This window comes from Symsagittifera roscoffensis, chromosome 6 (genome assembly GCF_963678635.1).
Source record: "Symsagittifera roscoffensis chromosome 6, txSymRosc1.1, whole genome shotgun sequence".
NCBI classification, from domain to species: domain Eukaryota; kingdom Metazoa; phylum Xenacoelomorpha; order Acoela; family Convolutidae; genus Symsagittifera; species Symsagittifera roscoffensis.
In genome coordinates this window covers 22,620,162-22,634,431 of record NC_087067.1, presented here as the reverse complement: position 1 = coordinate 22,634,431, position 14,270 = coordinate 22,620,162, and the positions used below count along the sequence as shown (strand labels likewise).

Here is a 14,270-nt window from a genome sequence, read left to right as displayed (position 1 = left end):
AGGAAACCTCTTACGCAGCTCAACAAAGTATAAAAAGGGTTAAATCTCCAAAAAATTGCGCAAATTGTTTGAAATTTATTTTTAAACAGAGATTCTGGGTTTTATGTAGTAAAAATCACATTTATTGATTATCAAGTGAAAATTTTTTCATTTATACTGGTTTTTGGAGATTTAACCCTTCTTAAACTTTGTTGAGCTGCGTAAGAGGTTTCCTGTGATATAAATTTCATATCAATTAACAAAGTAGTTTCAGCGTAATTCTTGATTAATTGAAAAAAGCCAAAATGACCCATTTTTGGGGTAAAATTTTTGTTGAGAATTTTGAAGAAAAAATGGCACCATATTAAATCTGGTAAAATTCTAAACATTTTTTGTCCTCTTCACATTTTGTCTAATCTCAACCCAATTTGAGAAAAACGCGTTTGAAAATTCAAGTTTTGTTCGTTATGTCCGGATAATTTAAATCAGCACTGTATAGTCGAACAAACAAAAAACCATGTTGCAAAAATTTTCGTGTATGTCTTGTGTTTCGAAACTTTCTGTAGTACTTGCACAGAAATATGCAATCCTTGTTTATGAAAATTTTCAATGCATGTAGATCTATACTTGAAACGATTGACTAAGATTTAATTTTTCTCTGCCTAATTAGAAAACAAATTCCTTAAATTTTCATTAATAACTAAATTTATTGAACGAAACAATATTACAATGAAATTTTGAAAATACCAATCTACGATTAAACACAAATTTCATTGAATTCCAGCTATAGAAATTATTTTTCTAATTATTAAAAAATTTCAACAGCAATTTATTTGCAAACGGGATCGAGGGGCTCGTATGCTTTGACATTTTTGACCAAAAATTGAGATGTATTGATCGGTTTGATCGATTTTGTACCTGCCATAATGGAATAATGGAATAATGAAAGCGTCAAGATCGACTGCACGGAGATTGAACCACTAAATATGTATATTATGTTGGGTCTATTTGATATCATGGGGATACATTGACCGTCACCGCAGAAAAAAACTGGAAAATCGCCAAACTTCATTCACAAAAAACAGCAAAAAATCCATTAAAAAGCCATAAATATAGGTGCTCTGACTATCCTGACTTAAATTGAATGATTTGAGTGATTTAATTTTCATTTTTTCGAAACATTTCGAGCAGCTCGGTCCGGGAATGCTTTTGTGCAGAAATGAATTGAGCTTTTTTAGACAGCACAATCCTTCTGCTTTCATTTGAGCACTTTGTTGGAAATTACTCCTGGTTTATATAGTATTATCTCATCATAATTTTTTTCTTCTTATCATTTTCAATTAACAAATAATTATCAGACTGTTCATTTATCGAGTATCATCATCTATTAAGTTAAAATATTTTAAATTCTACTTATCAGAACAACAAAAACAAGCAAGACATGTTGTGATTAAGGATGCGATTGCAGATGCCAATCCGAACCAACAAAATCCGAAAACCCAGCTTCCGGAGGCCGACTGTTTCGACGCCTGACTCCACGCGTAGCCGTGTTTCTCCAGAATAGCCAGCTCGGCGTTTGACATATCCGAGACACTTTTGTCGCTCGCGTTCGCTGAGAAGGTTGAAATGGCGCCGAAATAGAGAATGCTCATCATGATCACCCCCAACAAAGTGCAAACTACTGAAATGATATATTTGGATTTTCTTTTCTAACTTAAATCAGGTCAGGTTAGCGACTATTGTTTCAAAACTTGTATTGTTGTATTTAAGTCTTAATAGTTGGTGTTAAGTTATTTCAAAAACTAGGGTTAGGAGTTTCAGGGTTCGAGTCAGAGACGTTTGAAAATGGGTCTAAAGACAATCTGTCAGTCTTGAAACAAAATTGTAAACTATGCTTTAACTTGTTTTTTCAATTATAAGACTGAAAATAACTATTTATTCCGGAAGTGGATTTAGGGCGGTCGTGAAGGGGCGGGTCCTCCCTTTGGCTCTTTCTTTTTTGACAATCCATTCTTCAAAAACTTTGAAACGGACATTTTGGTCCATTTTTTGAAACTTTTCCAGGGAGCTAAAGATGGTTGCAAAGAAGGGTCTGTATAGTGTTTTTGAGAAGCTGATTCATTAAGACAAATTGCTCAACTTTGGAAAAGAAATAACAAATTACTGTTTTGAAAATCCTCTACCCTGAATGAATCCGCGAGTGTGGATTTAATCTGATTATTATTAATATTATTATTATTATTATTATTATTATCATTATTATACCAGCTAGTGTTGCAGTTGTGATATTCAGCGCTTTCAGTCCGCATTTCTTTCGATCCAGAATTGCCACCACCTGCATGAAGCACTGGCCCGCACATGCAAATGCAAAGGAAGCTCCGATCATAATTGGGATTGCTCCTGCTAGATTCATGTGTCGGAACAGGTTACGCGAGAAATCCCGCCCTCCAATATCTGGTTTGCTATCTTTTGGGTCATACAGGTCTGAAACATTTTTAAAAAGTAACTTAAGCAAAAATCATATTTTATCATGTATATAGTTATTTGTAAAACATCAATATAATGTGGTTCCTGTGCATCGCTATTAGTACGCCTGAACAGTTCTGTCGAGAATAGTTTATTTGTATTATCTCCCCACATTCCAGACTGTGATATTTTGTTGCGACTCAAGGTCGTTTTTTTGCGCCTAGAACTTTAACGTCGTACCGTTTTTGCACCCGAAGGGACAGGCAGTGGTAGACTTGTAGCTAGAGGTCAAGTGAGAGCTCGTCCTCACACACTATCATTGCCATGGGGTCGAATTCACGATCTGACGATTTCAAAGTTAATGCCTTTCCACTATGCTAAGTGCCTTTGTACCTCAGTAATTATGATTTGAACAATCTAATAACATAATCTCATAATAGTTCAAGTATCTTAAAACAATTTAAAAAAAAATTGTTCAGTCCACTCGAAGACTTCTCTTAAGACTCTCAAAGCGAATTTTATTGAGAGGCTGACCTGCTCAATTTATTTCTTCTCTTATAAGACTTCAGGAACTAAACACCTCAGTGGTTCTCCGTACAAAAATCAACGGCTCGTTTGCGAGTTATTTTACTCGCGCCTAAATTGTCTTAAGCTGTTCAAGTTTGAAAAAAAAAATCCTCTGTTTGTATAATATATTTATTTCATGTTGTTCATTAGACTAAAATGGCGAAATAAAAAGAAGTCCGAAAGATCAAAACATCCTCATTATAATTATTACTTTCATAAGACACTTGAACGCTTCACGTTACCTGTGATGAAACCACACGTTTCGCCCCAGAAGCCGGAGTGGGTATCTTCCTTCTTGGACCCGGCGCCGGCGGGAGGGGATGGGGCCGGTTTTTTCCCATCTTCCTCGAATTCAGGCGTTTGTCTGTGAAAAAAAAAATCATTATTTGTCAAAAATTGAGGAAAAAAGATTGCGAATGTAAAGATAGTCAGTCATGCATATTCGAAATCCTTTATTTTATTCGAAGTAGTAGAAAGTATCGGAATCCAAGTTTTGTGCTTAGTTTAAATCAGAAGATAATGATAACAATAACTTCAATTTAATTTTCATTATATCATAATACCATCAACAAACTATGATTACGTAACAACCTTGCGTCCGAACTTGAACACCATCTCCAAAACCCACACTTGAAGAAGGAACGCCCTTTGTTTGGAATTTCGGCATACGCCACAAACACAAAGTCAATTTGTGCCATGAATCCGCAAAACCCTAAATGAGAATGAGTCATGAAAATAAGTGTTGTTTTCAGTAAAATCCGCCGAATCAAAACTTAGTTCATTTCGGCAAAAACCACAAGTTTTAAGATTTTGTTTGCTGCGCAGAAAAAATTGAAAACAGTTTCGATTATAGTTCTGGAAGAGTTCGTATTACTTAGTCTACACCTAGCAATCCGAGCTAAATAAAAAAGGTTGTAGAAAGTTTTTACAATTTTCTTCGTCTAGCTTTAAATTTTATTCCGCGTCTTTAACAGAGTTTTATCCCGTCACGCAAAAAAGCATAATCAAATAAAAATTTTTATTTAACTACTTAAAAAAGTTAGTTTATTATAATATTTTTTTTTCGCACGGCTACCCGCTACCTTTCAAGTTTCAAATCAGCCAGCAAAAATTTCTGGTGTCTTATTGCTTCATTAAAATTTTGAATGGAAAAAAAACGGAAACACAAAACTCAATTACGCATAAAAACGAAAAAATAAAACTCATTTTATAAATAACTACGATTTATAATTAAAAAAATTGGAAAAGTAAGGTATGATGAAAATAGTTCTTTTAGCGTTTAACAAGCAAAGAGGCATTCAGTTATAGTTCAATAAAATTTGGTTGACTTGAAATAATATGTACATTTCCAGACGCCTCCCACCTTAAAAGAATTTGGTTTTCTTCCCACTCAAAGAGTCGCCTTTTTGGGCTCCAATTGGCTACAATTTATACTAAATTTTTAGGAAAAAAAACGCGTCAAAAAAACAATTTGTTGGTCCAAATCATCCAATAACTGCATAAAAACGTCATTTTTGGTTTTATTTAGTGAAAAACTTTAACTGCAGTGTATAAAATTCAAGAGAATAAGTTTAAACAATTTTAAATAAATTTATCTTTTTAGGTTTTTGGACAAATTGTTAGTTAATTTGATCAATAAAAAAGTAATTCAAAACTTATGATTTAAAAAAAAAATTTCTCCTCGAGAAAAATATAGATCGGCACAACTTTTAATAAAACGTTTTTGGAGAAAATCAGTATTTTAATTTCAACGAAGAATAATGTTACCTAACGAATATTTCAACTTGATTGTTTCACATAACGACTTCATTAACACGACAAAGCATGCAAGCAGGACTAGGACAACAAGCCGACGGGTTTTCCAGCTGAAAGGATTTCATGCCATAATTCAAACTTTTCCAATAATTCTACACATGCCAAACTTGATAGTTATGACGTAAAAATGGAAAAAAAAAGTTAAAAGTTCAGCTTGTAACAACCCTTTGCTCCAAACAAAGCACACATTAAGTATGGTTTTTGTTTAGTGAAACAGCCGTTATTTGAAATGCATAAAACAAACAGTATAAAAACTCATTCGATATGTTTTTGGTTTTTGACTGTCCTAATTTTCCAACATTTGCTCAAAATATGTGAAATCCCGCGCTGAATTTCCATGAATAAAAATCGATTATAATTGAGTTTCACTGTCAGTGTCCACAAAAAACGAGAAAGAATCGATTCCAATCAATTAGAAATGGATTGTAAAGTTAATATTTTTCGAGGAAACAAAATCCATTCTTAATCCATTATATTGATTTTTTTTTCAGTTTTGCGGACATTGACAGTGAAAAACCAATTATAATCGATTTTTCTCACTTTTTTGAGGTGCGATTTTCAACGCAATTAAATTCTTTTCTTTATTTATTTTTAATTTAAAAAATTTGATAATTTTGTTTAGTTTTTATGCCACTCAATAGCTGAATTTCGGTCCTTTCAATAATTGCCCGCTTCAATTCCCTCCAATGTTTGCCCCTTTGCGCCCCTTTGTACTCTTACACCCGCCATCCCCCACCTGAACCAATCCCAACCCTACCCCCACCTGAACCAACCCCCTCCACCAAATGAACCCAACTGAACCTACCACCCCCCCCCCCCCCCCCGCACTCACCATACCTGAATCGGATCAGAGGGTGAGTGGGGGAGGGTTTGGTTCAAGTGGATGGGGGGGGGGGAGGTTGTTGGTTCAGGTGCGGGCGTCGGGTGATTCAGGTGGAGTGGGGGTGGTTCAGCGTTGGGGGGGTCCCAGAAGGCCAGGTGGGGGGAGGCAAGTGTGGGGAGGCAAAAGTTGGAATGGGGTTTGTAAGGGAGCAAAGGGCCAAAAGTTAGGAGGGGGGAGAGGTCCAGGTAATCTTTTTACAATTTGTTCTTAAGTTCAGAAAAGGAACAGGACGTACACTCACTTTGCAAAGATTTTGCATTACTCATTTGTAAATAAATACAGAAATTCTGCACGACACGAAACAAAAATAAAGTGGAAAAAATCAATTTTATTATGATTTTGTACTTTTATAATCCATCATAGAGAATTTCAAATGATTTACCATGTATTATGTTTTTGCCAAAAAAATGGATTCAAACCCATTTTTTGTCCAATTTTGTTGTCTAAGCCTGTCATGGGAATCAATTATATTGACAATGTTTTAGACCACAAAAATCCATTATATATTTTTTTCACTTTTCTTAGCTGCGGGAAGCCATTAAATATTTGTACAAACATCTACAAATGTTCGTTGCAGACTCGTAGTATTTAAAGATTACTTTTGTCTTGAGTTTTTTATTTTTACGATCCGGCTTGAAGTCTTCTCGGCTGAATTTGCAGCACCCCACGCGTGCAAGTTCATTTGCTATAGCATTCCAACTATTTCCTTATTAGCTTTTTTCCAATTTTAATTAAGACGAATAATTGCTACAACTCGCTAATATTGAAATTGTTTTTGATCTACGAAACTTAGTTTTTTTAGTTAGCTGGTTGAGATTCTTTTTTCTCCAGTGTATTATCATTCTTGATTGTAGTTTTCGTTTAAAAAGTGATGTTTCCAAATAAAATTTTGTACAGTTCCATATGTACAAAAAATTGTGATAAAACTCTACGACTCGCATTTCTTTATTCATGATTAGTTTATGAACAGCAATTTTTTTTAATATAAGAACCCCATTGGTTACGGGGAAGAAATCTCACAGTTACTTGCTCTTGATCAGAAATTGTATGAAAAAAAAAATTTCATAGTTCACTCAGAATTAACTTATACATTCACTTTTTAACTGTGAGATTCTGTGAGATTTCTTTCACTGAACCAATAGGGTTTCTTATTATAATGAATCCTTGCTTATCAGAAAAATTTCATAAGTAAAAACATAATTTGTCGTAGAGTTTACTCACAGTTTGTGTGTGTATGATATTGTACAAAAGTTTATGATGAAGTATTTTCCAAAATTAAATTTTTATGACAAGCATTTTTGATCATTGCGTGAAATAGAACAGTGTAGCACTCCCGAAGGAGGTTTAATAACAGTGCAACGGATTATGTAGGTTGCGCTGTGGAGGTTTCTGCTCAAGTGCGAGTAACTGTGAGATTTCTTCCCCTTAACCAATGGGGTTTCTTCTGTTACGAAGTCTTTGCTTTTCATAAAATTTCCATAAGAAAAAACGCTTGTTGTAAAAATTTTTCACATTTTTTGTACATATGGAATGTACAAAACTTTATGCTAATTTTCTTTCTTATATGAAACTTGTATGACAAGCATTTTTGCTCAACTCGGGAAATAGAAAATTGCAGCACTCTTTACAGAAAACTGAAACCAGTTATTATCAACTGATCGACTGTAACCAAAAACTAGCCAATGAGGAAACTAGTAGTTGCGCTTCGAAAAAACTTTGGTATAGACATCTATGGAAAAAGTTATTTGAAAACTTCAGTTTCAAACAGAAACTTCAATGAAGAATGATAATATATTGGAGAAAAAAGTATTCCAACTAGCTAGCTATAAACCTAAATTCTACAATTCAAAAACATTTTACGTTTTGACTGAGACAATTAATAATCCTATTTATTGAAAAAGCAAAAGCAAAAGGCTAAGCAAAGCCCAAATCACCATCGTCGTTCCTGAAAATCTACCTTCTTGACATTTAGATTTGACGCTGTAAGCTTCTTTTTTTTCAGTTTTTTTTAGTACTTGGCACAAAAACTGACTTTAGTCTAGCGTATTACTTTAGTTCGAAGTACTAATTTTTCCCCAGTAGATGATGCACACTTTCAAATTGGAGAATACATGCCCAATATGTGTTGTTTTTGTTGAGTAAACATAGTGAACAGCATTTGTATCTTACGGCAAAATGATTTTTAACTGTTGCTTTTCTCAGGTTTAGACATCTCGCATTGAAAATCATGAAAAAAATCTGCCTTTTTTGAAAAAAAAAGCAACAAAAACATAGATTTAGTTTGAGATGTGAAACGAGGGAAAATAGCCATTGCAGGCGGAAAATTGGCGATGGTCAGAAAACATGCCAGAGGAAGAATTTTTTGGCCATAAAAGAGAAACGATAAAAAATATTCTGCTAACGACTTTTTCAGCTAGCACATGACAGTTAAATCTACTGTCTGTTATATCCATTTGTAGATTTGTATCCAGAATAAAGTTTGACAGAGCTTCACATTTCTACATCAGATTTTTGCAATTTTTGTCCAAAGTATCCTCGTTTTCTTTTAAAATATCACATATTTAGCCCCCTAAAGTAGTACGTTGAGCGATTGTCCTCGAAATAGAAAATAAAAACAGCATACTAATTTTTGTTGCGAGATGAAAACTAACGCGAATATGATAGTCTGCGCTTGAAAATGGATACTAATCAAATTTAATACAATGAAACCAGTGTTTTTTCCATTTCCAGATAGCTTTAAATGATATTAGTTTAACAAAATATGCCCGGATTAATTGACCACAACTCACATCTAGTGTCGAATTTTCATCGAGGACCAAAAACGACGTTTTTTTGGTAGTCTGGAAGTATAAAAAATAAAACAAATTAATACATCAAAATTTGCAGGAAACTTAATTACAATCATAATGAACTATCTGTACTTGAATAAACGGGTCTTAGACTTAATTTATAAATAGTGTGATTTTGCCCTTGTAAGGCTGTTCTTTTTTTATTTTTCTGTATGTGTGAAATTTCGAAAGATCGCACAATACCAGAAAAAAAGTTGCGTCGGTGGTTAATACGCAATGAAAATTGGCCCATTACGAATAAATACAAATCATCTCAAGTACAGACATCGATTATAATGATATTTAAGTTTCTCTGACCTTGGAAAAATCATAATTTTTGGAATAATCAATTTGTTTTTTTTTTCGCAGACAGGATCTCGCGATAGATTTGGGTGCTGTCTAAACCAATGTCATCAAAAGTTCTCTGAAGTTGGAAAAAATACTGGTTTTGTTGTATTTACTTTGATGATTAGTCTAACCACATGCGCAGATTATCATATTCGTGTAGGTTTCATCCCACAAAAAACTCGAAAGCAGGTTAGTTTTTTTTATATTTCGTGACAAACAAAGCCAAGCATTAGGGGTAAATTTTTTGTAGGGGATGTTTTTCAACATTAGGAACAAAAATTGGATGTAAAATATGAAGTTCTGAAAATTAATGTTCTGGATGCAAGTCTCTACATGAAACTAAAAATCTGACTTGGTAATTCTAATTACAAATGAAGTACTAAAATAAACTTCAGATAATAATGAACCCCTTATAACAAGGGTACATTAAATTTGGTACATTTTTCAAATTATTTGTAATCAACTAGGTTTTGTTTTGGTCAAACTCGTTGTTTTATTATATAGATTGACAATGAAAATTAGTTCATGTCTAAAAGTTTTCTTTAGGGAAATCAACGAAGTCCTACAAAGTGTTTGGTTCCGGTTCCTTCTCCAGTATATGATTCAAAACTACAAATTGGAGAATAGATACATAATGTGTTGTTTTTGACGAGTAGTAGCCAGTTTAGATCAGAATAAAACTGCTCCTGGCAATTGTAATTTACAATAAAATGCTCTTTAGCAGTTGATTTTCTGAGATGTACGCATCGCGCATTGAAAAGCATGAAAAAGATCCATACCTTTTTCAAAAAGCACAAAACCACTTTCAGTTTGACCTAAAAAAGCGGGAACATTGCCGCCGATGCATGAGGAACAGTTATTTATGGCCAAAACTTCCAGAAGTAGAATTTTTGGCTATAAGATACAAAAACAATAAAAAAATTGAGTTTTCTAGAAAATTCTTGTCGATAAAATCTGGTGTCTGAAGTTTTTTTTAGGACTTCATCTGTAATTAGAAGTATTGAGTCAGCGTTCTAAAAAAATATTGGAGTCTGCCAGTTAGTGAGACCCTTACATCAAACGTACATTAAACTTCGTACATTTTGATCCGTTAGTTAAAAAAAACAGTTAGTAAAAAAAAATTTTGTTTCAATTTTAAGAGATGCAACTTCACATCACATTTTCTCGCTCGGCTTAGAAATTGCTTCAAATTTTTCAATAAGCGCTTTGAAATTCATGCTATTTTTTAAATGTCTCAATTTTTTTTTTGGATTTTTTAGATAAAAACTAGGTATATAACTACCTAGGTGAAAAACTAACAGTTTCGCAACCAACGTAACCAATTTCTTTTTGTATTTTCAAAAATCTTCTATCATTTTTGTTTTTATTTTCTCTAGTTGCGTTACTTTTTTTCTCTAGTATTTTTAATCAGTCGTTGTGAAAAAATAACGTTGCGAGCTGAATTTTTCCACCTAGAGGTGCCCAAATTAAGCCGCCTATTCTGGCATCATTCTGGGTTTTGCTCCTGATTTAAATTACGATAATTGAGGTTAAAAGGTTTTTTCTCACCTGTTATAACTGATAACACTATAGAGGTTATGAATAGTTTCTTCCAGTTTTCCATTCACGCTGAAAATTTTTAGCTGATTTGAATTAAAAGCTATCGGTAAGAAATACATTTTTAGTGATGTTTTTCGGCTTTTTTGACGAAACTTCTGTAAATTTAATAAAAAGTATAGGAATTATTGGATATACTAAACAGCCAGACGGATTGGATAAAGTAGTAAACTCTTAAAAGCTGATTTTTTAAAGGGTAATGCTCTTTCTAGAATGTTAACAGCAATATTCACTTTAAAAAAACTGAAAAAAACTATCAGAGAAAAAAAAACAAAAAAGGTAATCCAGTTTTAAGAAGATTAATAAAAAGGATGTTTATATGGTTTTTGGTCGTTCAAACCAGGGGCGGACTTAGGACGGCCAGGGGGTTTGGGCGGATGCCCTTCCCCTCAGGGTTTCGACCGCGCACCTTCTTTTGATACTATTTTAAGACATTCATTTTCAATTAACTGTTACTAAAAATTTCATAAACGCGCCTCTGTTGCCAAATTTTTTGTCAACGTTTTTTAATAATTGCCTCAATACGCCTTTTTTAGCTGTTTTTTTTTTCAACAGTTATCTTGCAGCAAAATTTGGTCAAAATGGGGCCTTAACTAAAAAAAAAACAACAAAATTGCGAGATCCAAGACGAAAAGAATAAAAAATATCCCTTCGAGAAAGTCATAGCTCCGCCCCTGGATCAAAAAACAAATTTTGAATTAGTTCTATGACTGGCTGCTGAAAATATCACGCCTATGGATGTCTAGTTGGTTTGAAACGTTCAACTCTAAGTTACCAAATACTTAAAAGTTTGCTATGTCGTATGAACACCAGAAAAGCAGAAAAAATAGGTGATTACTTACTTCATTAGATGCCAAAATGATTAGGAAAAAATGGACTTTTGCGTTCATTAAAATAACAGGAAGATCACAATCGACTGGGCAAAAACATCAGTAACTGGGCTTGCATTTTTTCTAACTGTTAACGCTGCATGAAAGTTTTGTTTTCCAGTGGTTTAGGTATTACATAAGCAACGGCAATATATCACAACGACAAATTTTGTGAAAAAATCAAGACACGCAGTTTCGAATAATGCACAAGTGTTCCAATTATTGCACTAGTTTTACAAATATTCCACTAAAGTTTCAATTATTGCACAAGTTTTCAAATATCGGACAAAAACATACTAAACACATGTTTTTTTGCTATATTGGACTGTTTGAAGTCACTTAGAGATAAGAGCACTTTTTTTCAATTCCTTATTCTAATTTACCACTTATGATGGAACTTTGTAATGTCTTCTCTGTACCGGTACAAACAATTAAATAAAACAAACGTCATGTGTGCAGCAGGTGTCCGTGCCTTTTTCGAAAACTTAAAGCAAAATTTCAATCTTTTAAAATTTCAAAAAATTCAAAATTCAAAAAATGAGTGTGTCAGCTTCGATTTTTTGACACGTATTTTATTCCAGATAAGCAACAGTTTATATTACATCTCGGACTTTGTTCGCATCTCGACACGGCGTGTCTCAATTTTTTGCACAGCGTGTCTCAATTTTCTCGATGATTTATATAGCTGTTGCTTGTCTACAAAAAATTAGAGTGTTAAAGATAATGTTGTGCTTTCTTTGATCAAGCAAGCCAAACAAATTAGAAAAAAACTTTGTGTTGGCGTACTTTTTTTCAAGCATGCGTGTTTTTTTGCATGTGTTTCACAACAGATAAACAGCAGCCTTTTTTGTACCACGATAATTTTTCTTTTCATGACTGCGTGTCTCAATTTGTTCATAATTTTCATGAAGAATTGAATGGCTGTTGCTTCTCTATTACTTACATATTGGAGAATTTTATGCCGTGCTTTTAACGACCTCAGATTAGACACTTGAAGAAATTGTACAAGGCAGAAACGTTTGCTAAATGGAAACTTATTTTTGCTCAATAGGAACATAATTGCCAAAATGCAAGTTCAGAAAGTATTTGAAATGATGCAGGTATAAATTATTTCACATAAAATTTCATGATTACTGCAATTGAAAATATATGGAATTAATTATTAATTTTCTGTACATTCTCTTTAAAAAAAAGTTTCACAAGAAAAAAACTGAAAACTTCTTGGGCTTTTCAGCATGACTAAATATCTCCAAATAAAATACGGAAATTTATTGAAAAACTAATATATCCATTTAGTATGTCTAAGTTGACTTTTAAGAAACTTCCTTGTGGTTTTCAGAAATCAAAACCGTCTATCTAAAATCAGTCAGTCAAATAGGTCAAAATTGGTCATCTATTAACTGTGCATTCTATATAAGTCACGCTAACAACCTTTATTTAGTGGTTGAAATACAATTGTTGTTTTGTCACCCTCCCGGGTCGAGGTGCTCACTTGTTTCGTCTTTCCGAAAAAGAGTAGTCGAGACAGGGGTTTGAGTTGAGCATCAATTCGAAACATATCTCGCGCACGGTCAAAACATACCTCAAGCACAGTCGAAATATCTTGAGCACGGTCGAAACAAACCGCAAGGACGGTCGAAACATATCGATTGTTCCGCGGTAATTTGGAGTCAAAAAGAAAAACTTCTTTCAATTATCAACATAATTTTTATTACGTTTCGGCTCAAACTGCAAATCAATTATCCAAAAGAAGCTAAAAAATATAGCTCAAGAAAGTTACATCCCTACAAAATATTCAAATCGCAAATAAAAATTTATTTTTGCTAAAAAACCATAAGAAGTTACTCAAAAAGTCGAAATTATAACGTTTAAATTTGGATAACTCACGTGGTTTGAACGTTGAAACAAATTCTGTCATAATAAATCTTGCTGGGGTCGAGCCTATTTTTTGGTGGAGACGTAACGACTTTTGGTCGAGAATGGTCGAAATAAACCGAGTTTTGGCGGAGACTGTCCAAACAAAGTGAGCACCTCGATCCGGGCTGTCTTATACAAACCATGCCTTAGAAAATTACAAATGAATTCACTTGGAAACTGACGGTGGGCTAATTAGTTTTGTAGACTAGTCTTTATTTATAATTCATTTTATTATTCAATTTGAGACCTAGGAAAAATAATACATTAGCTCTCTAGAAAACAGTCATTGTCTCTTTGAATGATTCAAGAAGTCAAACTTAACCCTTTCAACACTTAACCTCGGTTTTCCCCGGGCCATGTTTGGCTCCAGGAATTACTCCACGTGTGGACTTTCATAAGCTATTACCCGGGTCGAGGTTCCGCTCAAAAACCGCTAAAAATTTGAACGGTTGGAGCGGTTTTCGATCAAGATTTAAGCGGTTTGAGCGGTTTGGGTGTTTTTTTTTCATAAAAATAGCTTAAAATGCTCAATTTTTGATTTAAAAACAACCGCTCAAAAATCGCTCAACTCTTGCGGCGGTTTTTGAGCGGTTTGATAAGAAAAAAGCAATCAACACTATCAAAAAGACCGGAATAGGCAAGGTGACACTAAAAAGCACCAAAACTTTATACAACTTGAAAAGAAAGGCTCGAACGTGTTCCATCCAAGCAAGATAAGTCGAGCACGGTCGAGCATATTTTTGTGCCCGAGACTGCAGAAAACTATCTTGCTTGGATGGAACACGTTCAAGATATTTTTCGAATGTCTGGACAACAAATAATGTGCTCAAACTTGAATTTCCATGCTGTGCTAGAGTGGGCTGAATGCGTTTGCTCATCTATCAAGTTTTTTTTCTGTCCGCTGAACAGTTTAAATTTTCGAAACCGGTCGGAGTCGGGGAATTATGTTGCGACCATTGCGACTCAAAATGGGTATGTTGAGACTATTGTAACTCAAAATGA

The 14,270-nt window shown here is 33.8% G+C and overlaps 1 protein-coding gene across 1 annotated transcript; it reads right to left on the bottom strand.

The window, feature by feature from the left end:
- Positions 1-1,774: 1,774 nt before the first annotated feature.
- Positions 1,775-13,312, bottom strand: LOC134848651 (uncharacterized). Its single transcript, XM_063866168.1, has 5 exons — positions 13,239-13,312; positions 3,604-3,724; positions 3,255-3,376; positions 2,245-2,463; positions 1,775-1,830 (listed from the first exon to the last, which is right to left on the bottom strand). Exons 1-5 carry the CDS (start codon positions 13,267-13,269, stop codon positions 1,775-1,777), a joined length of 549 nt encoding a protein of 182 aa, XP_063722238.1. The 5' UTR covers positions 13,270-13,312.
- Between the last annotated feature and the right edge of the window lie 958 nt (positions 13,313-14,270).